Raw genomic sequence first — 27873 nt, 5'->3', positions numbered from 1 at the left:
GGAAAAATGCAGTGGCTTGAATGGGTGATTATACGTGCGTGTGTGCAAACTTGCAAAGAGGCAACGACTTTGGTGACTGACATGCCCAGCCTTTTGTTGGGTTGTAGCTTCTGTGATCAAAATAGGAGTGACCCCGGTCGATTAGGATAATGGCATCCCAGCCGTAGCAGTGTATGATGACGTGACTACATGGATTCGTCGTAACAAGGCTAGGCCAAGTGGCCAACATGTCCTCGCCGAACCGCCTACGCTCACATAAGCCTGAAAGGTTTCGACATTATGGCAACTGAAATCTTTTCCCACCACAGCGGTATTATGTCTACCCAACTAGACTAGAGGCATGTGTCAAATTGGCGGTTATCTAATCGTCGGAGTAGTAGAGGTGAATAACTAGCCGCACAACAAAGCAAAACAAGTCTCTGATCTGTAAGCCTGTCCGTTATTTTGAAGCATATTGATATCTAAAATAATTTGGATCTATTAAACATGAGACTGTGCCTAGTGTAACCAACCAAGATAGAGCAAAACAATCAACCACATTTCCTAAAATCAATGCCAAGCCTCTCCCTTTTGCAACATGGCCAACGTCACAGGGGCGTTGGCCGAAGCACAGAGGTAATCCCCGAGCAGCTCGCTCATGCCTTTGGCCTGCGCCCTCGCCACCCACTCGTCCATCTTCAGCACCTCGAACTCGCAGCCGGCCTCGCGCTGCAGCGTGGACCTGAGGTCGGGCAGCGGGATGATCTCGTCGCCGCTCTGGTACAGGTAGCAGACGTGGCCGGGCCAGGAAAAGTCCCGGTAGACCTCGTCGACGATCTCCGAGGCCGCCGTCTCCACGGCGACAAAGTCGAGCCAGCCGTTCCACGCGCACACCTCGGGGATGCATCTGAGCTCGCGCGAGTAGTGCATCAGGTTGGAGATGAGGTCGGCGCCCGGCCGGCCCGCCGCCGCCGCCTCGGGGTTCTTGATGGACGACGGCCGGTGGATCCAGATGGGCAGGTCGCACTGGTCGCTGACCTTTTCGAGGTACCGCTCGCTGGCCCACTTGGTCGCCACGTAGCCGGTCGCGTTCCGGCTCGCGATGGGAGGGTAGTCCTGGACCGACTCGAGGCCCCAGGTGTCCTTTTGCGTGAGCTGGACGATGCTGGCCGAGGAGACGTAGTGGAAGGAGATGCGGCGCGGCAGGCACAGGCGCACGAGCTGCTTGGTGCTCTCAAAGTTGGCCGGCTTGAGGGTGGCGTAGGTCTTCATGAAGGACACGTCGGCGCCGTTGTGGATCACGGCGTGCGCCTCGGAGAAGATGTCGGCGAGCTCCCTGCTGGGCATGCCAAAGTTGCGAGCGGCCAGGTCTCCCCGGTGCACCACGACCTTGGGGGAGCGGAAGAGCTCGTCCTGGGGATCGCTCCGCACCGCGAGGCAGTGGATCTTTTCCACGACGCTGTCCTGCAGCAGTCGCGCCAGGATGGATCTGCCGAGGAAGCCCGTTGCGCCGGTGAGGACGACGACGGTGGGGTTCCCAAAGTGGTCGCTCTCGCCGCGCACGTCGACGAGGTCCGGAGAGATGCGTGTTTCCTCCTCCCAGTCTCTCTCTGTGGTCCGACTGGTGCCGAGATGCTTGTTGGGACTGTTTGATGGTGGCGTCGTCGAGCTGGAGGAGAGCGGTGCGATGAGGGCCGCCATGGCTGCCAGCGTGCCTGCCTCAAACAGCTGGAACAGGGTAGGCCTGGTGCCGAATGAGGCCTCGATTGCCGACCGAAGCTGGACGAGCAGGATGGAGGTCCCGCCGACGTGGAAGAAGTTGGACTCGTTGGTGATTTGGTACTGCGAAATCACACCCTTTGTTATGACTTGGGTCCAGAGCTGCGCCAGCCGTGATTCGGTGTCTGTGAGGTGAGCATCGCTGTTGGCGGCCGACTTGCGATCAAAGTCTTGGGTCTGAGGCAGATCGAGATTCCTGATGGCGATCCTGTCGACCTTGCCTGACGCGTTGGTGGGGAAGTTGTCAATGGGGAAGATTGCTGCCGGGCGCATGTACTGTGGCAGGGGAAGCCGAGCCAGGACGCGGCTAAAGTCGTGAGATGCCTTGGGATCAGCCACGATGGCAAACGCAATCAAGGAGCTGGCGCCCGTCGCCTTGTTGTGGTGCGCCGTGACCACGACGTCGTTGATCTGGCCTTGCGCGGTCTTCATGATTGCCAGCTCAACCTCGCGAACGTCTAGGCGCATCCCCCGGAGCTTGATCTGGGTGTCGCCGGCGATCCTCCCCTTGAGCTTGAGCGTGCCGTCAATCGGGTCGATCTTGCCCACGTCTCCCGTCAGGTGCAGACGGGTCCAGCCGCTCTGGACGAACTCGGAGGAGGCCCACTTGTCGTGCTTGAAGGCGGCAGCACTGAGCTTGTGGTCGCCGTACCCCGCGACGACGCCCCCACCGCCGATTGCGATCTCGCCGGTGACGCCAGCGGGTACGATCTTTTGGTCGGCGTCGAGGATGTAGACCGAGACGTTGGGCCAGGGCTTGAACCCTCCCGCCTCGGCGTCTGGCGGCGCGTCGCTGCGGTAATCGACCGCCCTCATGGCGCAGCAAAACGTGATCTCGGTGGGGCCGTAGCCATCGAAGAAGGCCAGATCCGGCTTGTCTATTTTGCGCAGGCCGTTGATCAAACTCTCCTTGACTGGTTCGCCTCCGCACACTACCTTTCTCCAGCTGGAGCTGCCAAGCTCCGAGAGGCTCCCGTGCTCGATCCAAGAGATGACCTCGGACGGGGTGGCACTTGTAAAGGTGATGCCCTCCCTGGCGATTATGGACGCGATGGCCTCTGGGTCGCCGCGCAGCTCCCTCGGGACGACGTGTACAGTCCCTCCGTTGGCGAGGTCCAGGAAGATTTGACTCAGTGACATGTCGAAACTGTACGAGCTCTGGTGGAGCGAAACCTCGTGTCCCTCGCGGTATCCCACCACCTTTGTGAAAGCCTCGATGCTGTTGCGCATGGATTCGTGCTTGATGACTATCGCCTTGGGTACACCTGTCGATCCGCTGGTGTACATGAGGGCGGCAACATGGTCAGCTTCGGTTGCGATGGGAGATCTGCGCTGGTTTGTAGCCGGGGCGAGGTTTTCAATGTTGACGAATCGCGCAGTCGCCATGGCGTCCCCGAGATTTTTCGTTTGGGACTCTAGGCGGTTGTTGACTAATATGAGGTCCGGCTTGCTATCGCGAACTACGGACGACAGTCTGTCCCATCCCGTGACGATGTCAAGGGGCACATATGTTGCTCCTAGGCGCAGGATGGCCAGAATCGAGCAAATCCAGTCCGAGCTTGGATCGAGGAGAACGCCGACTGTGCTCTTGACGCGGCAGGAAGAGTCGCTGCTCAGAGCGTGGCTGATGCAATCGATTTTTTGCGACATCTCTCGGTAGGTAATGCGGTCTCCCCGACCATCTTTGACGGCAATGTTATCGGGGTAACGCTTGGCCATGTCGTCGATGCGATGCACCAAAGTGGCGGGCCATTGTGGTTTTTGATAGATGCCTGGACAATTGGAAAGAAAGCAAAAGAAAGAAGAGCAAAGAATGTCAGAACTTCAAAAGTCATCACGTAACACGACAAGAGGCAAGATCTGGATGCTGAACTTACCGCGTCCAAGTTGGATAGAAGCATCGACCTGACTAGAGTTGAAGATGGTCGCAGCCTTCAATCGAGTTGCTGGGTTCTGAGTAATGGACTTGACGAGCTCTAGGTAAATGCCCTTGATGTGCTCCATTTCCGTCTTGCCGTAATAGACCGACTGGCCGGTGAGCATGATCAGGGATGAACCGCCGGGGTTTTCCATAATGTCAAAAGCCAAGTCGTAAGGCACCTCGCCCTGCTTGAAGGTGGCGACCTCGCTGTCGCAGTCGCAAAAGCGTCGAGCGGTCGAGACTCCCGGGCGGTAGTTGACCATGGCCTGGAACACGGGGCTGTGGGAGCTGGTGCCGGCGACGCCGAGGTCCTTGATCATGAGGTCGAACGGCACGGCGGCGTGGCTGAAGGCGGCCAGGGCCTTGGCTCGGATCATCTTGATGGCGTTGGCAAAGGTGTGGCTGCGGTCGACTTTGAACACCAGCGGCAGGAGGTTGAGGTACATGCCGACGCTCGACATGGTTTCGGGAGTCTGGCGGTTCGCCGAGCTGACGCCGATGCACAGGTCGTCGACGTCCACGAGTCGCGCCAGGAGGGTGTAGAAGATGGCGAGGTGGAAGTGGAAAGGCGACACCTTGAGCATCTGGCAGACCGCCTGGATCTTGTGCATCTCCTCTTCATCTAGACAGAATTCCGTCGTGGTGGTCGAATACGTGGTCAAGGGTTTGCGGGATTGAATCTTGGCCAGGGGCAAAAGAGGAAGCACGGGCGGGGCCTGGCCCCTGAACTCGCTGCGCCAGAATGCAAGATCGTCAGCCAAGCGGCCAGAGTCGTAGTCCAAGTGTTGCTGTCTGGAAAAGTCGGGGTACTGCAAGATTTGCGACTCGGGCTTGAGGGCGCGCCCGCTGTATCCGAGCTGCAGCTCCTGCAAAACAACCTCGAGGCTGACGCCATCCATGTTTATATGGTGATAGCCGATGAGGAGGCGGAACGACTTTGGACTCATGCGGAGGAGCACGATTCTCATATTCTCACCGCGGTCGAGTCTGTACCTGTGCGCAGACAGCGCCTTGTAAAAGGCGTCGGCGTCGGCAGCGCCCTTGACGGCGTAGACTTCGAGGCCCAGACACGAGGCTGCGAGGACCTCCTGCACGACGCCTTCCGAGTTCGCGGCGGCCGTGAACCTGGTGCGGAGGGCCTCGTGTCGCCTCCCCACCGAAGCGACCGCCTTCTCCAGCTTCGGGACGTCGAGAGCACCTTGGAGGTTGATGTCCACGGTGATGTTGAGAGCCGAAGCGGGATCCTCGAGAAAGTGCTGCAGGAACCAGAACCTGGACTGGGCAAAGGAGATGGGCCCGCTCTTGGTGATCTCGAAGCCGGCGCTGGCGACGGCCCGGTTTTCTTTTAGATGTTTGCTTATGGCTGCCTGGGTGAGGCTGCCACCCGCGCTGCGCGAGAGTGGCGGGGTGTCTGAGCTGTGTGAGCTGTCTGAGCTGTCTGGGCTGTCGGGCCTCTCAATCTCGGACCACGAACTTTTGGAACTCCACGGCGAAGAACCACTGGATTTGGTGGGGGTTTGGCCAAAGTACTCGGTGCTGGTGGTGGATTTGGGGCTGGAGATCTTGTCATCAGCTGGTATCAACACTGACATTGCTGACTTGGAGGTATGAGGGGCAGTCTCAATCTTGGTTGGCGGAGCTGACTTGTCCACCTTTTGCACTGGAGGAGCAACGGCTGGGGCTGGTGCTGGTGCTGTAGCCTTTTCAGGCTTGGCCTTGATCGGCTCCTGCTTTTGCACTGGTGATGCCGGTGGCGCCGCTGCCGGCTCGGACCTTTCCCGCGGCTTGCTGAGGCCAGTAGCCTTCTCATCGAATTTGGGTATGAGTTCCTTGGGCAGCAGCTTCTGAGCTTGAGCAATGATGTCGTCGACCGTCGCGCCGCTGAGAATCTTGAGCACTGGCACCTCGACCTGCAGCTCCTTTATGAACCAGGATCGGATGTCAACGGCGACCAACGAGTCGATGCCGAGAGTATCTGCCGTCAAGTTGCCGACAGGACGGCCCTTTTCGACCTGCAAAGCCTCCTGCAGCTTGAGGGCAAAGGCGTCTATACCGCGTTCAGAAGGGGCTGGGTTAGATTCTGCATTTCCTTGAAAGTTGAGGCTGTTCCGGGGGGGGGGGGGGGGTGGTTAATGTGCACGCTTACCATAGATGATCTCGCGGACGTCCTCGGAACTGACGGCATCTTGAAGCAAGACCTTGGTCTGGACTCTTCGGTGGCTCTTGCCAGTCTCGGCGGCCTGTCCTTGGTTCCCACCCGTCATCACAGAGTGCTGGAACATGGGGTTTTTGAACCAAGTGACCCTCTGACCAACCTCGTCGCCGTCTTGGATGGTCATCAGCCCCGTGGCGAACTCGTGGTTTTTGCCGCGGTGCGACTGGCCGGCGTAGACAGCTTCGGCGAAGAGGGTGTGGAAATCCTGCTCCGACAGCCACCGGTTGCCCACCTTTTTGAGATATTCCTGCTGTGCGAGCGTCAACTCCCTCGTGACGTAGCCGTTGCCAAAGATGGCGCCGATGGCCACGGCCGACGCGTTCAGTCCCCGCTTTCTGCGCTGCGTCGCGAGGCCGGACATGAACATGTTGGCGGCGGCGTAGGCTGACTGGCCCGGGTTGCCGACCACGGAGGCGATGGACGAGAAAAAGACGAAAAAGTCCAGGGCCGTGTCGTGGAAGATTTCCTCGAGGTACAGGCTGCCCTGCACCTTGGGCCGCGTGACCTTTTCGACCCGCTCCACGTCGAGCTCGGTGAACATGGTGTCGTGCAGCACCATGGCGCCTTGGCATACTCCAGCAACGGCCGGCATCGTGCTCGCGATGGTCTTGTACGTCGCCCGGACAGAGTCGCGATCGCAAACATCGAGGGGAAGCACTTTGAAGTTGACGCCCTTTGCCTTCATCTTGGCCAAGAAAGCGCCGTCAATCTTTGGGTTTTTGCTGCCAACCACGATGTTACGAGCGCCTTGGTTCACCATCCATGCACAGAGCGAGAGGCCCAGGTTGCCAGTGAGACCAACGAGCCAGTAAGTCTTGTCAGCCTGGAACTTGACCCTGGTTTCGATGGGCTCCACGGACACGGCCACCGTCTTGGCTGTGGACTTCCAAGAGACGACAAACTCTGCAGGCGTCGTCTCCGACCCGGTGGCGTCTGTGGGTGCGAGCACCGGTAGCTCCGTCGGCCCGTCCACCCTGCTCATGATGTGATGGAAAACACTCGAGACGAGCGACCGGATCTCTCTGGAGCAGTCTCGCGCGGGCAAAAAGCCAGAGTGGGCAGTCAAGTCGGCCTTTCGGATGACGCGACGCTGCGTGGACGGCAAGAAGCTGGCAATGGTCTCAGCGAGGCCGCCGTCCTCCGCCATGTCCAAGATGCAGCAGCTGGTTCTGGCGTCAGCATCAGGCCGGACCAATTGTTTGATGGCCAGCTTGGGCGTCTTGGGTCCGATGTGAGTCCATTGGGTTCCGAGCTTAGACGTCAGACACAGCACGCTGGCATTCCCGCCAGTCGCGAGCCCGCTGATGGAGTTTGCCAGTTGGTTCCGGGGCTCTACCACGATGACTCGCGTGCCGGACAGATCCTCGCAGTCACCGCCCAGGGCTGCGTGTGCAATCAAGACGGAAAAGAACGTCTCGAGAGTGTCGACTGCGCGGTCCTCTGAGGTGAAGATGCCGTGGAGAATGAAAGAGCTTGGAATGACGACTTTGGACGTCAGGGACGGAGCCAGTCCCACAACGGGCCTTCCTGTGCGGCTCTCCTTTCCCAAGATTGGGAAAAGGAAGCAGTCTTTTGTGATGGCCACGGACCGATTGACAGAGTACATGACATGCACGTCGACGAGATGCTCCCGTGAAACCCACAACGGAAGGGTCTCAGGAGCATCCACCTTGCTGAGCTCCCACGTCTCGCTCTCGCTCGAGCGGCAAAGCTCAAGGGTGCAAGCATCCGCGTCCACCATCTCTTTGACATTGGCCTTGCTCGACTGGTAGCGGTTGTTCATCTCGTGATTGTGCTTGAAGCGGGGAACAAAGAGCCTCCCCTTGGCGTCGAGGAATAACTCGGGCTCCGTGGAGTGCAACAGACCAGATGACATGTCTCCGTGTTCTTCATCCCAGGCTCCCGTGACGTCGAACCGAAGCATGGTGGCGGCAACGGCCGAGGCGCTTGGTGTGGTGTTGGACTCGAGGTCGAGGAACTGGAGTCGCAGGTGCAGCATCTCAAGCACAATGGTCCTCCCGAACCCAATCACCATCCTCGCGTACGGATCCCCCTCGCGCACACCGCTCGTGACCCAGAGGACGTTTTTGGAATGCTGAAAGACGTCCTGGAAGCCACGAAGCTTGCCCTCGTCTATAGACTGGAGCACAGGCCCATCGAGATCTGCCAGGCACAGGAGACTGCCGCCCACCCCTAGATCGTCGCCTCGGACTTTATCCAGAGACTCAATGTATCGGATGCTTCCATAGCGCGGGCCGAGGAGCTTCGTTACCTCGGAAGCCAACGCAGAACTCTTGGGTCCGCCTCCGACAATCGTCAGCCGAGCAGGTATCACAGTGCCGTCCTCGGCAGCCTGGACTAGAGGTTGCTTCAAAAACTGGACCTTGTCGTCGAGAGCCTGTGCTACAATGACGGAGAATGGAACCGGGAGAGTCTCGTGGTGCGGAACACATGTTTCCACGCCGAAGCCGGTTTTCTTGAGAACCGCCTCCCATTCCTCCATACCGACGCAGGGAGACAAGGTCCGGCCTTCTTCGGCTCCCAGCCACGCTCCAGGAAGACCGCCGAACAAAAGTCCGAACCTCATCTGCTCGTTCTCTGTGACTTCCATTAGCAAAAGATAACCGCCCGGTTTGAGCAGTTTCCGCACGTTGGTCATGGTTTCGGCGAGGTTGCGGGTGGCGTGGAGCACCAAGGACGCCACAATGAGGTCGTACGAGCCTTGTTTGAAGCCCTGTTCCAGTGGGTCTTTTTCGATGTCGAGGACTTGAAAGTTCATCTTGGACTTGTACGGAGAAAAAGTGGCCGAGGCCTTGGGGAAGAATCCACTGGAAACGTCGGTAAAGTCGTAGGTCGAAAACTGGTCACCGACCTCTTTGATGATGGCTTTGGTCGCCATGCCCGTCCCACCGCCGATTTCCAGCACCCTCATGTGCGGATAGCGATGGGCGAGCTGACCAGCAAATGCACCCATGTACGACGCGTACTGGGGGAAACCCTCTCCAAACTCGTAAAATATGTTGAGTTTGTCCTCCTCGATCATGTGCTCCAATATGGTCGTCTCTTGCTTCACCACGGCCACGATGTTCTCGCCGACGGCGCGCAGAAGCCTCAGATCGGGGCTGTTGGGGTACTTGTCCAAGATCTCGGCGATGGTCTCCTTGGAATCGTTCCTCCACTCGGCCCGCGCAAACGGGTTCCTTCCCCTGTCGACGCCATCCAGGACGGAATCGTTGTACTCGAGCAGCCTTTTGAAATTCCACTCCAGATGGTCGCGTTCGCTGCGGGGGAACGCGGCGTTGAGAACGCGGTGGTAGTAGTAGCCCACACGCTCGAGGGTGAAGAAAAACTCTGCATCCAGCGGCGGCACCGAGGTGGTTGCGACGACCATCTCGCTGTCGGGCGTCGCAACGTTCCAGGACATGTCGGTGAAAACACTAATGCCCTCGGACTCGGACAGCGGCCGCGTCTGGAGCCCCTCGAGCTGCAGGGCCTTGAGAGATGTTCCTCGCGGTGAGTAGATGTTGATGTCGCCCGTCACGCTCTTCACGGCGCCGGTAAACGCGACGGCATCAAAGGGGACCTTGGCCGGCTGGCCGGCAAAGTCGGCGCAGAGCGCCGGGTCGATGAGGATGCGTTCGAAGCGTGTAGGGAGATAGATTGAGCGCAGCATGGTGTCTCCGGGGTAAGAGTACGCCAGCATGATGGCCTGAATGCCAAGGTCCAGAGTAGCGGGGTGGACCAGCAACGGCGGTAGGATTTTTGAGTCTATTGCTGACGAGGCATTCTGAATAAACCCCTCTGCGTACCCCAGGCGCCTTTTCAATCCCTCGAGTGCGCGGAACGGTCCAGAGTAGTTGAATCCGAGCCCATCGAGGTTGTTGTAGAATCGCTCCGCCTCGACGTCCAACAGGAAGACCTTGTCATGGTCGTGCGGCTTCGGCGGCAAAACGTTGCAATCGGAGATGCCAAGATTGACAACAACTCTGCAGCTTGCATGAGTGTTCATGGCAAGAGAGTCGTTGCTGGCGGTCGAGTGGAATCCAAACCTAGCTTCTATGGTCTTGTCCGACCTGGTCATGTCGCTCAGCTCAATCGTCGCATCGACTCCCAGGCTGTCGTCCTCTTCAATCACCATGGCATGTCCAATGTCAAAGTCGAGGAGCTCAATGCACTGCACGGGGGATTCGTCTCGCGCAAAGGCGAGCATGCACGCCTCGACACAGGCCGAGATGTACCCAGCCGCAGGGAAGACGATCTGGCCTTGGACTTGATGGCCCTCGAGCCAATCGATCTCGCTTCGCTTGATGATGTTGCGCCATCGCAACCGGTCTGGCACTCCGTCCAGCAGCTGGCGCCCCAGGAGCTCGTGTGGAGGATTCTCGCTCGTCCTGAAGGCTTTTGACAACCGAGACTCTTGCCAGAGCGTTCGGCTGTGATCCCAGGGATAGGTGGGGAGGCCCTTGGTGACGGCAAAGGTTGACTTACCTGCAGGTTCGCCGGCGCAAAATGCCTCGTATGCAGCGAAATCCACCACGCCTTCCCCAAAGGTCTGCCAGATGTAGCCAAGGCCCTTGGACATGGCTTCAGTGCTGTTTTCTCCACGCTTCATCAGTCCAGTGTAGGCCAACGGCGAGTCGGTCGTGAATTCTTGGACTAAACCATGGAACATTTGGTTTTTTTTTTTTTTTTTTGTTAGTAACTTGATATTGCACAATATCAGATCGGAACAGCTGGGATATGAAAGCAAGGCAAAGATCAATTACCTGTTTGTTTGACAGGTCCTTGGAGAGCCGGGTGCGGCCCAACCTCGATTCCGAGGTCGAATCCTCCGTTCATCGAGGCACCCAAGTACAGCATCTCCAAGGCCTCGGTGAACCGGACCGGCTGGACGAGATTGGCAACCCAGTAAGAGCTCCCCAGGCTCACGTCAGATGGGATGTCCGAGACGTCGCAAGTAAAGACGGACGACACCCAGCGGCAGCCACCAGCAGGTCGCAGGGGCTTGATCCCACACTCCTCGAGCGAGCGCTTGTAGGGCGCGGCCAGGACGTTCATGTGGTGCGAGTGATAGGCGCGATCGACCTGGAGCATGCGGTTGAACTTCTTCTCCTCCCCGAGGATGATCTGGATCTCCTCGATGGCATCGGCGTCGCCGGACAGGGTGACGCTGGCCGGGGAGTTGCTCGCAGCCACGCACGCGCGCCCTTCGAATGCCGGCAGGGAGCAGAGCTCCTGCGCGTCGGCAAAGGTCGTCCCCGCGGCCAGCATGGCCCCCTTGGTGGTCACCAATTTGAGGTGCAGCCCGCGGTAGTAGGCCACGCGTATGGCGTCCGACGCCGTGAGGTAGCCGGCGGCGTAGGCGGCGCCTATCTCACCCGACGAGTGGCCCACGACGCCGGAAAACGTTATACCGGCAACCTTGAGCAGGTCCACCAGGATTATCTGGAGTGCCGTGCACAGGGGCTGGGACAAGGATGCAATGTACACTTGGGACGACTCCTTCGGGGCCAGCAGGTGCTCGCGCAGCGTCCATGAGGGCCTGTCTCGCACCGGCAAAGACTGTAGACTTTGATCGAGGCGACGGACAATGCCGGCGACGGTTGGCGAATCTTCAATCAGCTCGGCTCCCATGCGCGGCCACTGGGCGCCCTGTCCGGTGAACACGCCAAACACCCTCGGGCCTGTTTCGGGCGCCTTCTTGGTCGAGGTCGCAGGCGGGGGCAGCTGGGCGGATGCTTCCAGCTTGTCCAGCAGGTCCTGCGGGCTCTTGGCCGCGGGCAGCACACTGCGGACGCCCAGGGTCGAGCGGCGGCTGCACAACGTCCACGCCAGGTCGCGCATGTTGATGCCCGTGCCGCCGGATGCTATCTGGCTTTTGAGGTAGCTCCTGAGGCGCTCCGTCATGGCGGTGAGCACCGTCTCCGAGGCGGCCGACAGGGGACAGGGAGCAAACGAGCGGGGGTTTGGTGCAGCGGCCCTCCTGGCGATGTAGCCATCCGCAGACTCGACAATGGCGTGTGCATTTGCCCCTCCAAACCCGAAGCTGTTGACGCTTACTCTCCGCGTGCCGGCTTCAGGCAGCCTCGGCCAGGGCTGAGCCTCTGTCAGGATCTTCAAGTTTGAGTAGTAAGGCTCAATCTTGGGATTCAACTTGTGGAACAGTCGGTTCGGCGGCAGAACGCCTGCCTGCAGTGCCGTAGACGCCTTGATGATGGCGGCGAGGCCGGCAGTGCCTTCGGTGTGGCCAATGACTGTTTTGATAGAACCAACAAACAGAGTGTCGTGGCCGTCTCTGGAATGGGGCTTTACATCATCGCCAAAAAACGCTTTGCTGATGGCGGCAGCCTCTATTGGGTCACCAGCCGGAGTGCCTATTTTTTTGTAATTTTGTTTCATCAGTGACTGTCTCACCAAGCAAAAAATCTTCACACCACACCAGTCTCAGCCTTTTGACTTACCCGTGCCATGAGCCTCAAAAAACTGAGGTCGGTCGCTCGCTTTACGCAGATCAAGACCGGCCCTGGCGTAGGTAGATCTAATCAGGGCGGCCTGTGCCGTGGCACTCGGCATGGTGATACCGGGCGTCTTGCCGTCTTGGTTGATTCCGGTTTCCCGGATGATGCACTCAATGTGATCCCCGTCAGCGAGAGCCTGGCTCAAAGTCTTGAGAACGACAGCCGCAACCCCCTCTCCACGGGCGTAACCGTTAGCCTCGGCGTCCCACATACGGCTGCGACCATCCGGCGACAGCATCTGAAGCTTGCTCTCCGCGATGTACTGCTCTGGGCCCAATATGATGTTTGATCCGGCAGCCTGTTTTGGTATGCGTCAGAGAAGGTCCCGTCTGGCAAACTCTTGTCCTGAGCGCGGGGTATTTGTTGCTCGCAAAAGGCTTCAGGGAATATACTCACCACTGCCACCTTGGACTGCTTGGAACGAAGGACCTGTACAGCTTGATGCAAGGCAATCAAACTCGACGAGCAGGCTGTGTCGATTGTCATGGATGGACCGTGCCAATCGTAAAAGTAGGAGAGGCGGTTGCTCAAAATGCTGCGTGCAGTTCCAGTGGCGAAGTAAGTTGGGAACTTTTCGACGTCGCGCGCGAGCATATCCATAAAATCGGCACTCATAACACCAACATAAACGGCCGTGTCGGAGCCCTGAAGTTGCTTGATGGAAAGCCCGGCCGATTCCAGAGCCTCGTACACGGTTTCCATGAGCAGACGCTGCTGAGGATCCATGGAGCTGGCCTCGATCGCCTTGACCCCAAAGAACTGGGCATCGTAGGTACGCAAATCCTCGTCGAGCAGGTAAGAGTGTCGCACGTTGCTAGTGCCATGGTGAGAGTTCTTTGGGTGGTAAAACCCATCAGCACTAAATCGATCATTTGGGATTTTCTTCAACAGGTCGCGTGGCTTTTCCAGCAACTCCCAGAGCTTCGAGGGGCTGTCGCAACTTCCGGGGAAGCGGCAGCCGGTGCCAATGATGGCGATAGGCTCATTCTGGGCTTCCATGGTGTATTAATGGAGAGGTCAACCTGAAGTTTGATGGTGAACACTTTAAAAGGGAATGTTTGAAAGATTGTTGACCCAGTGGTTGGCCTAAAGAGTGTCCGAGGTTTCTTTCGAGTTGATCTTGGTTGGTACCTCACAGAATGGGCAAAGCCTCTACAGCTTATTTGACGCTGGACTTGGATGGAGATTAGCATCGGCTTGTTCAAGGACAACACTTTGCTCTTATAAGTCCTCGAGCCACAGTCCATGTGAATATCCGAGAATAGTCAGTTGGGAACTTGGGATCCCAAAAAAAAAACTCGATTAATGGCACTACACGCTGCGCTCATCCAGCTGCAGACGTCTCTAGGATCAAGATGCTGCGGCGAAGTTTTCCAGTCATCTCGGTCTTGCGATTCGGCAACTATTCCCATTGGGGAACCCGAATCCCGACTCACTAGAACAATGCCCGCCGACGAAGATACACTTGTTAAGGACGGAGTGAGACTGACAAGCACGTCCATCGAGGTTCGGAGCCTAGACGGGACCGCAGCAGAAAGGCCGAGTCATAGTTTCGTCACTTTCGTGGGTGCTCTGCTAGTTCCATTCTAGGACTCAGTGGTAACCAAGTCCAAAGAAGCTACAGGGGCCTTCCGAAGGGCTATCACATAGTCAGTTGGAATCGCTGGCTCGCAACGACAGCCTCCATAGTCTTGTCAGGATTCGTTGTCTAAGCTTGCAATATCCTCTCTAGAAAATTCGGTTAATCGCCGGATCGATTCTTCCACGAGGGTGTGGGTGTTTCAGAAAAACGTCCCAATTGGATCGCAACCACATGGATACCTTCAGCAGTACGAATAATGTCTGTCGGTACATAGGGTAGGTAAATGACACGTAAAGCCGGCGCCGCGCCGCGCTCACGCGCCTGCACTAGGCACCAAAGTTTTGACACGATGGCAACGACCACCATTTGCATGTCTATTTGCGCCACTATTTGCCATGCCAAATTGCGGTAAAAATGTATAGTGGCAGCGCGATCCTACCCAAAAAAAAAAAAATCATAATTACAAATGAACTTTTGCTAGTGTATATTCACAGTTTCAAATTTTCCTTTTCAACTTTGTGCCACAAATAATGGTGCAACTTATGGCCGTTGCAACCGTATCAACATTTTTGATCTTTCAGGCGGATAAGTAGTAGCTCATTGGGCGAATGGACCTTTGAGCTTTTGGCTAACGGAGAGTGCCTATGTATCGGTACTTGTTTGCACTGGAAAGGTATCCCCATTATTGTGGTTTGTGACTGAATCGGAACGATCTTGTGAAATAGCTACACCGTTTCACATCCTTCTCATACATAGGCAAAGAAAGTATTTGAACCCTCGCTGTTTACTGACTGCTCTATACGAGAATTCAGAGGCATCCTAGTTTTCGGTGTTTGTGTGGTTCCACCTGTTACCGAAACCATATATCAGGCATGACTTGATGTTTACGTCCGGCTGGAGCTATCAGAGAATTTCAAGAATATGTTCGGGGCGCAGCAGACTTGGCATTGTGAGATAATCAAGTTCTGGAGTCAGGACAAACCGGAATTAAATTTAAACTTTTAGATTTCGAGCAGAATTGAACAACGGACGACATGTTTGATAGGAATTGTATGCTCGTTGCGATGTATAAAACAATAATACACACGAAACCTCTCTATTCTAATGCATCACATCTTCGTCACGGTAAATATCCATGCATTTATCCCATCTTTGGTAGTTTACTTTGCCAGTTTGGTGGTCTACTCAACATTCCTGGACTTGAAGAATATCTCCACCGAGTCGTCCGGCGAGTAGGAGCCGTTCACCAAGGGTTGGCTCTTGAGTGGGGCCACCTTACGCAGAGAAACGTCATAGTTCATGACGATATGGGCCATGACTATTTTTAGAGTGCTGGTGGCAAAGAAGCGACCGGGGCAGGCCTGGGTCCCGTCTCCCCAGCCGGGTGAGTTGGAACTGGTCGTGACAAAATGGTACCGGTTGTCGTTGCCAGAAATCTCGCGCAGACGATAAAAGCGGTCCATGTCAAACTCGTCGGGATTTTCCCAAATCTCGGGCGATCGGTTTATCTCCTGCGCATCGACAACTGCCATGACCCCTGGCGGAATCCGAGAACCGTCGGAAAGCTGGAAGGGCTCTTTGACGTAGCGTTGAAGGGTGACTAGACAGTAGGTGTATTAATATGTAGCTCTGGCAATCAATAACAGCAATGTCAACCTACAACGAGTGATGGGATGAAGTCGGAAAGATTCCCGGAGGAAACTGTCCATCCTTTTGAGCTCCTGGAGGTGAGTCTTTGGGAGATTTCCATCAATCATCACCGTCGCCAGCTCCCGCCGCATGACTTCAGCAGCCTCAGGGTGCTGAGCCAGCTCCCACAGCGCATGAAACAGCGCAGAAGCCGTGGTCGGCGTCGAGGTGTAGCTGACTTGGATGTAGTCTATGACGAGCTGCTTGATGGTCGCCGCAGCCTCGGTGTACCGGGACAGCAAAAAGTGCGTAAAAGGCAAATCTTGGTCGGACTTTGGTACCAGGAGCTTGCGCTTGTCGTCCGTCTGTCTAAACGTCTCCATCTCCCGGTCCAGCTTGGGCTTCAGCAGCTTTTGCATGTTCCAGTAGTTCCTGAGCGCCGGCAAAAAGAACAGGGGCCGCAGCAGCGGCCTCAAAATGTCTGGCGTGGCGTTGCAAAGCGTGACTGCGAAATAGACCCAAAGGGGAGAGTACACGACGGCTGTGACCCAGCTCTTGTTGGCTCCAAGCTCCCTGCCCACAAAGGTGCAAGCATTGATCTTGGCAATGATCTCCAGGGACGTCATCAAAAGATTAAAGCCCTTCTCCTCGGGGCAGTGCCCGATGATTGTATCAAAGGTCATCTTGGCGTCCTGTTGACGATTGGGCACGCGAGCGGGCAGGGAGCGGGTGAGCTCGGCAGTGATGGTCTTGACGAGTTCGTGCGTCTCACCGCCAACCAGGCTCCACTCGCCAGAGTTGCAGACATGCTGGAAGTCCATGATAGAAGCAGTCTGCTCGGGAATGCGCTTCAACTCCTCCCAGCTGCTCGACGGGTAAATCACAAACTTGTATCGTTTGTTGATGCCCATGAAAGCCTGATTTGGATACTAAGAGGGAGAAAGCGAATCAGCATTTTTTTTTTCTTTTCGGCTGCTAGATGCACTGTTGGATCCATCTTACCAATCTTTTGCCCTCTGCGACGATGTTGTCGAAATGGTAATCATTGGTTTTGACAATGGGAAGGCCATGATCTGGATACTTTTCCTGACGACCCCAAATGATACGAGATACAATGTATCCAACTAGACTCATCAAGACGCAAAAAATGATTGTACGAGTATTGGATGAAAAAATGAGGATTCTGGTCATATGCTTGAAAATTTGCCACCTTGACAGTCTTAGTGGCGCGAGGGTTTGTCTCACAACCATGAATGGCTCGATGATCTTGGTTTCCAAAAGAGACAACATGATGCCAGAGTGCCGAATTCGCGCTGGCGGAGAGGGACCAATTGAGAAATCTTACTTTGATCGTTGTAAAGCGTTTGAACCAAGTCTCAAAATCCTCTTCCTCGAGGAAAAAAAAAAACATGAACGGACATGGCTTTGTAACCTATATGACCTACCCAGCCACCTACCTAGTCAGCTTTGCCGTGCTGACCAGCTTTTACGTCTCCGCAATCTCACATTTTTGGTCCGAATGGCCCCACCCATGCCGATTGCAAGTCCGAACCATTGCCTCAATAGAGCCCTTTTGGAGGAAGCAGATTCAAGAACGCACGACAAAGTTACCGAATGCGACCGACTATTACTCAATCTAGAGTCCTTGACGTCCCCGAAAGCCCAGGCGCAGGCAGGGTGGGCCAAGGTATCCTAGTTGTCGAGTTGAAATCTATGACAGAAAACCCGACACAAATACGCTGTAAAGACTTGATGCATGCATTGTGGCTCCTCATGACCCTCTTCATTGGGACACCCTACTCACTTTTCCCAACATTATGCACCATCCTTCCATTTGCACTTCTTGTTTTTTGTCCCGCCATCTCCAATACAAGTTGCCGAATCGGGAAGCGCAACTGAAATCGTGTTACAACCATGTGACTTGGCAATAAATCAATCCTGATTCTGTAATTATACTCGGCAACTGATGACCGTGTGTTGTTTGGCATTTGCAATGCTAGTACGAGATGACATTGTTGAACAGACCAGTGAATTCAACTAACTGTTCTGAGGATTTAAGATTTGTAATTCTAGATCTGGGAGGTTTCTTGCCGGCAACTCCCACGTTCTACTTTCGGGCACGAGGCCAGCTGTAGAAGTATGTAAAGTGTGCGTCCCTAAGCCATAACGTTGCGTACCCCCTGTTCGGCACCCCCCCTGTTCGGCACCCAAAAATAACAACACTTTTATTTTTATCCTCCAACTTCTATTATAAATATCTCGATGAATCTGTCACTTTTGGATTTACTTTTTTCTGATTTTAATTCTCCATTTTCCAATGAAGCAATATACTGAAAAACAGCTTATATCTGCAATTAACGACGTCAATAATGGCAATCCAATTGCAAAAACCTCCCGAAAATGGGGAATACCTAGGTCTACACTTCAAAGTCGACTTAAAGGTTCTCAACCTTATAAAAAAGCACAAAGCCCTTTTCAAAGGCTTTCCACGGAACAGGAAAAGCATTTGGCTGATTGGGTACTTACCCAAACAGCTTTAGGGCTTCCGCCAACGCATCAAGAATTACGCTTTTTTGCCGAACGAATTCTTCAAGCCGCCGGAGAGACAAAAGGCCTTGGAAAACGTTGGATAACTCGTTTTTTGGCTCGTTATCCAGTCCTTAAAACCCAAAGGCCCCGTCGAATAGATAACGCCCGGGTTAATGGCGCTACTACGGAGGTAATTAAATCTTGGTGGCTTTATATTACGAACCCGGTTATTAACGCTATTAAACCGGAAAACCGTTGGAATATGGACGAAACCGGTATAATGGAAGGCAAAGGATCTAATGGCCTAGTATTAGGGCTTAACGGGATCCGGCCGTTGCAACGAAAAGAGCCCGGAACGCGTGGTTGGACGACTATAATCGAATGTATATCGGCTACGGGCGTTGCCCTCCCTCCCCTCGTTATATTTAAGGGAAAAAACGTACAACAACAATGGTTTCCCACGGATTTAAGCCCTTTCGATAATTGGCAATTTCATGCAACCGAAAACGGGTGGACAAATAACCAAACGGCTATCGAATGGTTAAAAAAGGTGTTTATTCCGTATACCCAACCTTTAACCCCTGAAAAGCGGTTATTAGTTTTGGATGGCCATGGATCACATATAACGGACGAATTTATGCTTCTTTGCTTGCAAAATAATATTCAACTCCTATATTTACCCCCTCATTCGTCACACGTTCTTCAACCATTGGATCTATCGGTTTTTGGGCCGTTAAAAGAAGCTTATCGACGTCAACTTGGATTTGTTAGCCAATTTTGCTGTTCAACAGTTATTGGAAAACGAAATTTCCTACTTTGTTATCGAAAAGCCAGATTAAAAGCATTTATAGCAAAAACCATTCAATCTGGTTGGCGTACAACGGGGTTATGGCCGGTAAACTTGGTTAAACCACTTTTAAGCCCTTTTTTGTTAGAAAATAGCAACGCCAACGTTATAAAAGATAAAAACAACGGTTTGCAAAGGGATAAAACACCGGAAAGCCCAGCCCAAAAAATTAACGACCCGTCTTTACTTATTTGGAAAACCCCTAAAACGACCCGAGATATCCGACTTCAACTGCAAAAACTTTCCCAATCCAACAAAACCAACGCTACTTCACGTCTTTTATTTGCAAAAGTCCAAAAAAGCTTCGAAGCCAAAGATACCCTTTTGGCTAGCGCCCAGCAAAAAATCAGCTTATTGGAAGCACAACTGGAGGCAATACGGCCGGTTAAAAGGAGGAGGGTGGTTCCGGATCCAAACGAGCTTTTGGTTAACAAACAGAACATTATTGGATTGCAGGAAAATGATATAGAAAATTTGGAACCTTTAGCTGATGAAGAAGAGGTTAATGAACCGGAGAAGCGTGAAAACGATTGTATTTTTGTCCGTTGATAATTTTATATTTAAATCAGTTTATAAAAGTAGGCATTTCGTTGTTAGATTTTCAGGGTGCCGAACAGGGGGGGTGCCGAACAGGGGGTACGCAACGTTAACTAGTACGAAATCAACCTGTGAGTTTGTGAATTATTGTGGGCACACGACTATCGCAACAAATTTCTCTGAATTTCGACTTGGAAGTACACAATTTGCTGTTAAACATTCATCTACCAGGCGGGCAGAATAGATACAGGATTGATTCACCACTAACCCAACAAAATCAGGGCCGGGACCTCGTTGTTCTCAAGAGCCTTTGCATATTCCTTACTACTGTCGCAAGCCTACACCTTGTTACCAAATACAAGTACAGACCCCACGTCTCTAGCCACAGCCTAAGCATTGTTCGAGGTTCCATCACAACGTCTCACCAGCAGGTTGACAGTACGGTTAGGGGCGGTGGTGTTGCTATTGTCGTGATTCGGCAGCCTTTCTATGCCGCCATGCTCGTATTTCATCTCATATGCAGTCATGAACTGTATGAGGAAGAACTTCATAATGATGGCGCTGAGGAAGCGGCCAGGACATGCGTGATTCCCAGCTCCGAAGCCAAGGGCACTGTCAGAGACGGAAGCAAAGTGGAAACGGTTGGGGTCCACGGTCTCGCGCAGGTGAAGGTGTCTGTAGGCGTCGAATTTCTCCGGGTCGGGATAGTTGTCCGCGTCGTGATGAACACCGTCGGAATGAAACACGAAGCTCACGCCGGCGGGAAGTTGAAAGCCGTCCTTGAATGTATAGGGCTTCAACGTGTAGCGCTGGATTGAGACTGGGGGAAAATCCTCAAGTGAGTCAGTATCTGCTGAGCTGGGCGCCCCCCTCATTCTTTTCAGGTCGCACGATAAATACTCACCAAATCCGATGGGGTTTATTCGAGCACTCTCTTTCATGAAGCTGTCTAGCTTCCGCAACATGGCCACATGCTGCAAGGTCCATTTGCCGCCATTAAGCTGCACCTGTGCCAATGTTTCCTTGACCTCTGCCAAGATTTCTCCGTGATACTCGGGATGAGCGATCCAATCGTAGACAAAAGAGTTCAGGGTCGCCGAGGTGGTGTGTATGGCAGCCAAGGACAGAAACAGCTGGGATTCAGTGATTCCGGACAATGATCGGTCCTTCTGGTTGCTTGTTATGAGCCAGTAAAGAGTGTCTCTAAACATTTCAGAGGAGCCCTGAACGTCATCCGAGCGTGAAACAGCTGCTTTGCGGTCTTCGTACAACGGCTTGAGAAGCTCAATCGACTCTTTTCGTATTCGCCTCAAGTCCTTTTGAATCGACTCTGACCAAGGGGCTAGCCATCTCCAGCGTGCACTGTACTTGTCTTTAATGGCTTGTGCCGCCCCGAACGACGCCATCGTTGTTTCGACTACGATTCGATTCCAGACTGGGTTGCGACATAGCGGAGCTCCCACCATGGCCACAGAAGTAACCCGTGCTACGAAACCGCATACGACTTCATAGGCCTGCTTCGTCTGCCACTCGGAGTTGTAGGTCTTGTCGAGATACAGCGCAGACTCGTTCCAGAGGTCCGTTACAAGAGCCCCTAAGTCCCTGATTAGTACTAATGGTAGACAGACCTCAAAGATGGCGAAATCGGAATAGAATGTAATAAGCTTACCCAGGTTTCTGGTGAGATCTACTCTGACAATGTGCGCTGCAGCCTCTGTCTGCCTCGGCGCGCGACTGTAGTTCAGCAGGAACGCCTTTTCCGAGTAGGCCTCGAAGCTAAAGAGATCGGTCGGCGCCCTTTTTACTTCGTCCAAGTACTTGGGCGGTAGAACGACCTGAGCACCAAGTTCCTCGACCGGGTTGCGCATCTGAAAAGGCACACCTCGGCGCAGGTATTTCTCGTAGCCTTTTCGGAGGAGGCTCCGGGTCTCGCTCACATATCGTTCAACACCGTTCGGTCCGTCAAACTGTAGCAGCGGAATGTGTCGCAGCTGATCCGCAGTCGCAGGTGGAACATCGTTACCGAATGGCAAAACATTGAAACGGAGCAAAAGTCGGCAGACAGCCAAAGTAATGCCAGCAACAGCTAATACAAAGAGCGCTTTTGTTGTAAGCAACCCGGGTTGGGACATATCTAACATGATGCTGGTCTTGGAATTGACTTGCTTGCGATTTGCTCGTAAAATGGAGGAGTAACGTTGATAGATGTGTCTAACTTTTGACTAGGCGAGAAGCGCATAGGCGCAGGATTACTGTCGTTTTATTCAGCGTCATGCAAATATATGTCCCTGCCCGCTCAGACTGTACCGGAGGTGACAGCTCCGAGGTGCTGTGGCCAAGTGAACGTGGCAACATGACACGATTCGGGGCCAACGTTTGGTTTTTGTTCCCAGTCAGCTCGTTGTGAGCTGGAAACTAATTGATTGGCAGGATACGGACGATACTATCGGTGACAGCTCGGAGGTGCCTGTGACTGAGTAACCTTCCCGAAATGGCACGATTAGATTTAGGGTCAAACATTCTGTTTGGATTCCTAGTCAGGACTTTGCGAATCACGAGTTTTTATCGTCAAGGAGAATAACGACCCAACTTGTGACCATTTAAAGTCGCTATACTTCATAGCGTAGAAACAGTAGACCCATGTTATTTCCACACAAGCTGGGTCGTGCTGATTGCTTTGTTTGTGTTGTGGTTGATAACTTAATCATCTTGACTTCCACCACCAAAACAAATCAATGGATTTTTAGCGTGATATTTGCGGTTGATTATTCCTTGCAAATGCTCAAGATCGCTTGGGCGAGTTGTATTAGCGACGGGTAGATCTGATCTTTGAAACGCCAAATGCATTCATCGTGGTCAACAAACTCATAACGTTGGGCTCCACATCTCCGACCCCCCTAAAGTCCGGCCCCCTTGAAAAATGTAACGACGAAATACCCCTTTTATAAACCGATTTAAATGTAAACCTATCAACGCACAATAATACAATCATTGTCAGGCTCTCCCGGTTCGCTAACCTCTTCTCCATCGTTCAAAGCTTCTAAACAGTCCCTATTATTTTCCTGTGCTTCATAAACGTTTTTTTTGCTGACCAAAAGCTCGTTGGGATCCGGAATCACCCTTTTCCTTTTGACCGGCCGTACCGCCTCCAATTTTGCTTTTAACAAACTGATTTTTTGCTGAGCTTCAGCCAATAAGATATCCTTGGTTTCGAAGCTTTTTTGGACTTTTGCAAACAAAAGCCGTGAAGTGGCGTTACTTTTTTCGGACCGGGAAATTTCCTGTAGTTGAAGTCGAATATCTCGGGTCGTTTTAGGGGTTTTCCAAATAGGTAAAGACTGGTCGTTAATTTTTTGGGTTGGATTTTCCGGTGTTTTATCCCTTTGGAAGCCGTTATTTTTACCTTTTTCGACGTTGGCGTTGCTATTTTCTAATAAAAAAGGGTTTAAAAGTGGTTTTGCCAAGTTCACCGGCCATAACCCCGTCGTACGCCAACCAGATTGAATGGTTTTTGCTATAAATGCTTTTGATCTGGCTTTTCGATAGCAAAGTAGAAAGTTTCGTTTCCCAACAACCGTTGAACAGCAAAACTGGTTTACAAATCCCAGGTGACGTCGATAAGCTTCCTTTAACGGCCCAAAAACCGATAAATCCAACGGTTGAAGAACGTGTGACGAATGAGGGGGTAAATATAGGAGTTGAATATTGTTTTGCAAGCAAAGAAGCATAAATTCGTCCGTTATATGTGATCCATGGCCATCCAGAACTAATAACCGCTTTTCAGGGGTTAAAGGTTGGGTATACGGAATAAACACCTTTTTTAACCATTCGATACCTGTTTCATTATTTGTCCACCCGTTTTCGGTTGCATGAAATTGCCAGGTATCGAAAGGACTTAAATCAGCTGGAAACCATTGTTGCTGTACGTTTTTCCCCTTAAATATAACGAGGGGAGGTATAACAGCCCCCGTAGCTGATACACATTCGATTATGCTCGTCCAACCCCGCGTTCCAGGCTCTTTTCGCTGTAATGGCCGGATTTTATTACGCCCTAACACCAGGCCATTAGATCCTTTGCCTTCCATTATACCTGTTTCGTCCATATTCCAACGGTTGGCCGGTTTTATAGTATCGACAACGGGATTTTTCAAATAGGACCACCAAGATTTAATTACCTCGGTTGTAGCCCCATTAACCCGGGCATTTTCTATTCGCCGGGGTCTTTGGGTTTTCAAAATTGGATATCGGGCTATAAAACGGCTAACCCAATGTTTCCCAAGGCTTTTTCTTTCTCCGGCGGCCTGAAGAATTCGTTCCGCAAAATAGCGTAGTTCTTGATGCGTTGGCGGAAGGCCTAACGCGGCCTGCGCAAGTACCCAATCTGCCAAATAGGTTTCCTGCTCCTGTGAAAGCCTTTGACAAAATCTTTTCGCTTGTTGAATTGACTGGGCCCCCTTTAAACGATCGTGAAGGGTACTCCGAGGAATACCCCATTTTTGCGAGGTTTTGTGAACTGATTTGCCATTTCTTATGTCAGAAATGGCAGCAAGAAGCTGATTTTCAGTGTACTGTTTCATTGGAAGGTTTGGAGCAAGAATCTTCAAAAATCAAGTTCTAAAGTGAAAAATTCGTCTAGATATTTATAAAATAAAACAAAGGGTTGACGTGGCTGAGTAGATATTTTTAGGGGCCGGACTTTAGGGGGGTCGGAGATGTGGAGCTCAACGTTAAACGTAGAGGCGAAAACTAACTTACTCAGCAACGCTCATGGCAAGGAATCGTAAACATCTATTCTGATAATGACATGGCACGGAAAGAGCCGAATTTGAGGCATCAATTAATATCAGCTGGGACTATTCAAGTGATACAACCAGCTTCTGCCCGGAAACCTCCTTATTCTTGACCATCTGGACACCTTTGAGTATCCCCTCGAATCCGCCCTCCAGCTCCCTCAGCGGATGAGGCCTCAATTTTCCTTGATACAGCAGCTCTTGCAGGACTTTGTACCAGCCAATGCCGAATGACCTCATTTCGGGATCTTCATCTCTCTCGTATCCATAGGCCAAATCCAGACTATGGCCCAGGAGCGCCATACCCAGCGCGAAGAACACCTTGATGGATCGGCGTTCGAGAGCAAATTCTGGATACATTTCGAGACAGGCGTAGCGGCCGCCGGCTCTGCCCATGGCTTCGTAGCACAGAGCTACGCTTTTGACGTCAGTGAAAGGGTCGATGATGTAGGCGAGCGTATTGCCAGTGTACTGTTTGATTTGCTGGCCGCATTCCGGGTCGTTGTAGTCAAAAACCTCCTCTGCGCCGTATTTTTTGACCAGTTCAAAGTTCCTAGGCGAACATGTGGCAATGGGAATATGGCCCATCCTGTTTTGAAATACATAAAGAAACTGTCAACGTTTTACCAAGTTTCGATTTCCCCGCAGCATGCAAAACGAGTCGCGTATAACTCACAAACGAATAAGTTGCAAGGCCATTGTTCCCACCGACGAACTGGCGCCATGAACCAGTACCGTGCGAGGCTTTTCGGCCGGCTCCAGTGGGGAGCCTGGCAACATCAAACCCTTGTATATTGCCATTCCAATGGTGCTAAGCCCTGTCGTACCTAGACCCATGGCCTCCCGAAATGAAAGGTTGGGCGGCAGCTTGAGCGTAAACTCCCCGTCGGATACGGTATACTCGGCAAACGTCCCAGACTCGGGCCGACTGGGGTTGGATCCGTGGACAGCTCCGCACACTCTGTCGCCGATTTGGAATGTTTTCACGTCGGAGCCAAGTTGAACGACGATTCCGGCGAAATCACATCCGTCTACCGCGCCGGGTGTTGGGAAGCGCTCGTACATTTTGTGGTCGCAAGGGTTGATGGCCACGGCTTTCACTTGCACCAGCAACTCATTTGGTCTGGGCTGTGGCATTGGCGCGTTGCGATCAATTTTGAGACCCCCCTTGTCGTCTTGGACGATGGCAGTCCTCGCCGAAGGAATATACATTGTGGTAAAGCGGTGGCAACGAAGCGGCGAAAAGAAAATTGGCAATTACTTGGGGTGTTTGATCGTGGGTTTGTCTCACCATGGCAAGATTCGTCGACCTCAGGTCACGCGGCATGGTTATAGTTATGCTACTTGGGTAGTTGTCTATCCAGGTCAGCCAGACTATTCGGTGTTCGGCGAGCGTGCTCCGATGCCAGTTTTGATTTTCGGACTTGCAAAAGGTATTTTCGAGTCATGCTCCTAGTCATGGAATAAAAGATGGGATCCCTAAAAGATTGAATATAAAGTTGTCAGGCTTCCCTGCAGCAATGAGAATAACCTGACCGCCCAGCACTATCTTATTCTCATTACCCACAGGCGGTAGTAATCATCCACATTGTCGCGGACAAAGGCTACTTGATCAAACCTCAGTAGTGTCTTGACATCTTCCTCTAAATCCACAAAAAGAAAAAAGAAAAAAAAATGATTGTGTCCCACACTCTACTTACTGCACTCTCTTTTTCCTCCGCCCTTGGAAGCAAAGTTTGGCACGAACCATGGCCTCTGCATTGGAAAAGCCCCAGCTCGGATATGCTAGCCCAGGAGGTGCAGCAAGTACTTGCTGCCGGCACCGATGATGCCTCAGCTTGCCAAATCAGCAACATGACAGCGTACGAGATGGAAAAAGGCAGAAAGATTGTTGGACTCACCAAAGGCGCCACCGAAAGCTTTGTAGTCCCCAGGTTGAGTCCGCTCAACTCAACCGGCGGCGAGCAATGGGCCTTTGACGGCGTCTCTGAAGACGGAGTGAAGTCCTTCATGTTTGGTTTCTACCGCGACCCAAACTACTCCATTTTGGGGGCAGGTAATTTCCGCCTGTCGCTTGAGTTCGGTTTTGCCAACCGGGAACGGGTCGCAGAGCTGTACTATGCCGAAAGGACCGTCATTGAAACGTGCCCCCAGGGCGTCAGGGGTGTGTGGTACAGTGAAAGCGAAGGGTGGCACCACTCCTTTCTCATCAAAGCGGACATGAGCGAGGCCGTCATTACCCTCAACTCGGATTCGCTCAAAGGAACCATTACCTACAAGTCCAAATCGCTCCCCATCGCTGCAGACGGCCATGTCTGGCCCAACGGAAACGCAACAACGGAACCCGTACGATATCTACACTGGTCGGAACCCATTCCTGCCGGCACAGTGGAGTTTGACGTCGAGATCAAGGGGAAAAAGGCTACCTGGAAAGGAATCGGAGGCCACGAGAGATTCTGGACCGCTTTCAGCTGGTTTACATGCTTGACGAACCTCCAGGGTTTGCGAGCTATGGCGGGGCCCTACGTGCTCAGCTTCTTCCGTTTTGAATCGGGTTTAGACGAGGGCCACGTACATCAATCCGCAGTCCTTTTCAAGGACGGCGTGCAGATATTCCGCTCGACTTTGGGAGCCGAATCAGATACGGAAGACTACGTACTCGCCCAGAAGACGTACGGAGGCGCCGTCACGGGCGACCTGAAAGACAAGGTGACCGGTTTCCAAGTCGAACTCGTCTCTCCCAGCAAGAAGCAACATTACACATTCTTTATAGAGCATAAGAACCTGGCCTTTGAATACCTTCTCGGTGAGGGTGTTGGAGGTAGTGGTTTCTCAGCAATCGCCAAGGGTGGACATGTTGGGCAGCTCCAGTATGAAGGGCCATCGCTAACCGAGGCACTGACCTTCCCGAAGAACTCACCACTGTTCAAGAGCAATTATGTCTAGAATACATCTGTTCTTCGTGGCTGAGCTCGCAAGTGGATTTTCTCCTGTAAAAGGGAATATGGAATTGAGACGATTCTGTCATGTCTGGGGTTGCATTAGCACGAGGACGAGGTAATCGCGAGCGTGGTTGTGGTTATCTATCCGGTACAAGTAGTTAAATCGCCCGGAAGTCTAGGTATTATTTAGGTTGTACAGAAACTCGGTGGATCCCAAGGCTTCATACAGTATTTTACACAGTACTGACAGAAGTCCAGACGAAGTAGCTCCTTTCCATTCCAAAATTAAATAGACCGCCAAGCTTTGCTGGCACATAAACCCCGATTCAGTATGAAGATAAGTTAGTTTGCGTTTGGCAGTGGCGGGCACAAAGGCCAATCCCACCCGGGCTATCCTGGATATAAAGTGTGGTTAAATAATCGCACAAGCTTGTGAATTGTAAGCAAAAGTCGCGGTTAAAAATTCGCCTGCCCGCACCGTGATAACTGTGTTTCTGTAACTTATGCGAAATGGACCATTGTCTGGAGATCGCTATACGGATTCCGCTCGGCAAGCTGTGGAAATCTCAAAGATTATTCCGGACCGGAGTCGCTGAAATGCAAGC

General features: G+C 52.9%; 6 protein-coding genes across 6 annotated transcripts; 2 read left to right on the top strand and 4 right to left on the bottom strand.

Moving 5' to 3' along the window:
• Positions 1–549: 549 nt before the first annotated feature.
• MGG_15097 (polyketide synthase) lies at positions 550–13411 on the bottom strand (the record flags this gene model as incomplete). The annotated part of the gene is made up of 6 exons (XM_003715634.1): positions 550–3530; positions 3636–5726; positions 5826–10550; positions 10661–12268; positions 12356–12710; positions 12809–13411. The coding sequence occupies 6 exons, from the start codon at positions 13409–13411 to the stop codon at positions 550–552; spliced, it is 12363 nt and encodes a 4120-aa protein (XP_003715682.1).
• An 814-nt stretch (positions 13412–14225) lies between these two features.
• MGG_15929 (uncharacterized protein) lies at positions 14226–14587 on the top strand (the record flags this gene model as incomplete). Its single annotated transcript, XM_003715633.1, has 2 exons — positions 14226–14269; positions 14476–14587. The coding sequence occupies 2 exons, from the start codon at positions 14226–14228 to the stop codon at positions 14585–14587; spliced, it is 156 nt and encodes a 51-aa protein (XP_003715681.1).
• A 588-nt stretch (positions 14588–15175) lies between these two features.
• On the bottom strand, positions 15176–16913 carry MGG_08378 (cytochrome P450 oxidoreductase GliF; the record flags this gene model as incomplete). Its single annotated transcript, XM_003715632.1, has 3 exons — positions 15176–15594; positions 15655–16552; positions 16626–16913. 3 exons carry the CDS (start codon positions 16911–16913, stop codon positions 15176–15178), a joined length of 1605 nt encoding a protein of 534 aa, XP_003715680.1.
• Positions 16914–19925: 3012 nt separating this feature from the next.
• On the bottom strand, positions 19926–21891 carry MGG_08379 (cytochrome P450; the record flags this gene model as incomplete). The annotated part of the gene is made up of 3 exons (XM_003715631.1): positions 19926–20356; positions 20441–21503; positions 21844–21891. The coding sequence occupies 3 exons, from the start codon at positions 21889–21891 to the stop codon at positions 19926–19928; spliced, it is 1542 nt and encodes a 513-aa protein (XP_003715679.1).
• A 2498-nt stretch (positions 21892–24389) lies between these two features.
• On the bottom strand, positions 24390–25538 carry MGG_08380 (uncharacterized protein; the record flags this gene model as incomplete). Its single annotated transcript, XM_003715630.1, has 2 exons — positions 24390–24915; positions 25003–25538. 2 exons carry the CDS (start codon positions 25536–25538, stop codon positions 24390–24392), a joined length of 1062 nt encoding a protein of 353 aa, XP_003715678.1.
• A 570-nt stretch (positions 25539–26108) lies between these two features.
• On the top strand, positions 26109–27272 carry MGG_08381 (uncharacterized protein; the record flags this gene model as incomplete). Its single annotated transcript, XM_003715629.1, has 1 exon — positions 26109–27272. The coding sequence occupies one exon, from the start codon at positions 26109–26111 to the stop codon at positions 27270–27272; it is 1164 nt and encodes a 387-aa protein (XP_003715677.1).
• Positions 27273–27873: the final 601 nt, after the last annotated feature.

Source organism: Pyricularia oryzae, chromosome 2 (genome assembly GCF_000002495.2).
Source record: "Pyricularia oryzae 70-15 chromosome 2, whole genome shotgun sequence".
Taxonomy (NCBI): Eukaryota; Fungi; Ascomycota; class Sordariomycetes; order Magnaporthales; family Pyriculariaceae; genus Pyricularia; species Pyricularia oryzae.
This window is presented reverse-complemented; position numbering and strand designations above follow the sequence as displayed.